Here is a 2,962-nt window from a genome sequence, read left to right as displayed (position 1 = left end):
GGCCACCCATATGTAAAAGTAGTGGCCCCAGCCGACTTGTAAGTCGCTTTGGACAAAAGCGTCTGCTAAATGGGATATATTATTATTATTATTTACTCCCCTCTCCTCACTGATCTGATATTGACTACATTATCTAGCTACTTCCCTCTCCTCACTGATCTGATATTGACTACATTATCTAGCTACTTCCCTCTCTTTACAGCTGGAGAGGAATGCTCAGCAAGCGGGAGCGAAGGACACTGTCCCTTGTTGTTGTGTTGCCATCTTGCAGCTCAAACTGTCCCCGCTGTGTAGTCGACTGTATCATGGTGACATCCAGATGGTGACGACCAATACTACACGCTGCTATCCCATTGGAAAGGAAATCAAGGGGGATGGAACCAATCAAGGTTGATGTAACCTATCAAGGGGGATGGAACCAATCAAGGGGGATGGAACCAATCAAGGGGGATGGAACAAATCAAGGGGATGGAACCAATCAAGGGGAATGGAACCAATCAAGTGGGATGGAACCAATCAAGGGGGATGGAACCAATCAAGGGGGATGGAACCAATCAAGGGGGATGGAACCAATCAAGTGGGATGGAACCAATCAAGGGGGATGGAACCAATCAAGTGGGATGGAACCAATCAAGTGGGATGGAACTCACGTCGGCAAGTACCTGGATAAAGCACCGTTCCACTGGTCATTTACACCGGCTGGTATCTCAGCTGCGTGACATACAGCAGCAGTGAAACGTTTGGACTCATCTACTCATTCAAGGGTTTTTCTTTGTTTTTACTATTTTCTACCTTGTGGAATAATAGTGAAGACATGAAAACGATGAAATAACACATGGAATCTCGTAGTAACCACCACATGGTGTAATTAAAGCGTCAAGCCGTGGTGTAACTCTGTTGCTGGAGTTACACCACAGTTTTGGGTTTTATTTGGAGATTGGGTTGATAGTATCATGTTCTAATGTGTATTTTTCTCATGTTCTAATGTGATTTCTTATGTTCTAATGTGTATTTTTCTCATGTTCTAATCTGTATTCTCATGTTCTAATGTGTATTCTCGTGTTATCATGTTCTAATGTGTATTCTCATGTTCTAATGTGTATTCTCATGTTCTAATGTGTATTCTCATGTTGTCGTGTTCTAATGTGTATTCTCATGTTGTCATGTTCTAATGTGTATTCTCCTGTTCTAATGTATATTCTCATGTTGTCATGTTCTAATGTGTATTCTCATGTTCTAATGTGTATTCTCATGTTCTAATGTGTATTCTCATGTTACAATGTGTATTCTCATGTTCTAATGTGTATTCTCATGTTACAATGTGTATTCTCATGTTACAATGTGTATTCTCATGTTCTAATGTATATTCTCATGTTACAATGTGTATTCTCATGTTACAATGTGTATTCTCATGTTCTAATGTATATTCTCATGTTACAATGTGTATTCTCATGTTCTAATGTATATTCTCATGTTGTCATGTTCTAATGTGTATTCTCATGTTCTAATGTGTATGGTCTAAAAAGCACTTTCAATGGAGATTTTCTATTGAGAATGTGTTTCAGTCCAAGACTAGACTTAATTTTGGGGCTGCTGAGTGGCGCAGTGGTCTAAGACACTGCATCTCAGTGCAAGAGGCTTCACTACAGTCCCTGGTTTGAATCCAGGCTGCATCACATCCGGCTGTGATTGGGAGTCCCATATTCCGGAGCACAATTGGCCCAGCGTCGTCCGGGTTTGGCCGGGTTAGGCCGTTTTGTAAATAAGAATTAGTTCTTAACTGACTTGCCTAGTTAAATAAAGGTTAAATACATTTTTTTTATAAATAAAAAGGGCTCCCAGTGCATTCAATCCTGCCCCCATCACCAGACACCCCAATGCCACCAGACTTTAGTCCGGTTTGCGGTTGATGGCTTCAGCGAGGTCAGAAGTGGATACCCGCGCAAAGGAAGTTTTTTTAAAGAGCCGCTGAAGGTGTGTAAATCCCCAAGGACACTTCTTCACTGTCGGAAGGTGATATTCCAGTGGCAAGATGGGAGACCCAGGAAGACCAGTATCCACAGCTGCAGGAGACTGCCGGAGCCCCAGTCTGTCAGAGCCTGCCTACAGCGCGCCGCCAGCACACACACACACACACACACACACACACACACACACACACACACACACACACACACACACACACACACACACAAAGCACACACACACACACACAAAGACGCATACATACACACCATGCCTGCTTGCCTGGCAGATAACATAGGACAGCTGTGTGTGGAGTACTGCCAGCCTACCAGCCCAGAGAGAGGAGAGAACACTGGGTTCCCACTAAATGGCCAAGCTGCAAAATCCAAATTGTTTGTACCCTCAAAAATTATAAAAAACATAAATAAGCTTTTTGGTCTTAATTTAAAGTTAGGGTTAGGCATAAGGTTAGCAGTGTGGTTATGGTTAGGGTCAGGGTTAGGCATAAGGTTAGCAGAGTGGCTATGATTAGGGTTAGGCATAAGGTTAGCAGAGTGGTTAGGGTCGGGGTTAGGCATAAGGTTAGCAGAGTGGTTAGGGTCGGGGTTAGGCATAAGGTTAGCAGAGTGGTTATGGTTAGGGTTAGGCATAAGGTTAGCAGAGTGGTTAGGGTTGGGGTTAGGCATAAGGTTAGCAGAGTGGTTAGGGTCAGGGTTAGGCATAAGGTTAGCAGAGTGGTTATGGTTAGGGTTAGGCATAAGGTTAGTAGTGTGGTTATGGTTAGGGTTAGGCATAAGGTTAGCAGAGTGGTTAGGGTCGGGGTTAGGCATAAGGTTAGCAGAGTGGTTAGGGTCGGGGTTAGGCATAAGGTTAGCAGTGTGGTTATGGTTAGGGTTAGGCATAAGGTTAGCAGAGTGGTTATGGTTAGGGTTAGGCATAAGGTTAGTAGAGTGGTTATGGTTAGGGTTAGGCATAAGGTTAGTAGTGTGGTTATGGT

At 43.5% G+C, this 2,962-nt stretch overlaps 1 protein-coding gene across 1 annotated transcript in view; it reads right to left on the bottom strand.

Annotated features, from left to right (window-relative positions):
• Positions 1 to 876: 876 nt before the first annotated feature.
• Positions 877 to 2,962, bottom strand: part of LOC135553889 (intraflagellar transport protein 70A-like) — a 6,185-nt gene continuing 4,099 nt past the window's right edge. The window contains exon 4 of the mRNA XM_064985815.1: positions 877 to 900. Coding sequence (XP_064841887.1) covers positions 877 to 900 — 24 coding nt within the window. The remainder of the gene's footprint in view (positions 901 to 2,962) is intronic.

This window comes from Oncorhynchus masou, chromosome 14 (assembly GCF_036934945.1).
Source record: "Oncorhynchus masou masou isolate Uvic2021 chromosome 14, UVic_Omas_1.1, whole genome shotgun sequence".
In the NCBI taxonomy this organism is placed as follows: domain Eukaryota; kingdom Metazoa; phylum Chordata; class Actinopteri; order Salmoniformes; family Salmonidae; genus Oncorhynchus; species Oncorhynchus masou.
Note: the sequence above shows the minus strand (reverse complement) of the source record. Positions and strands in the feature narration are given on the sequence as shown.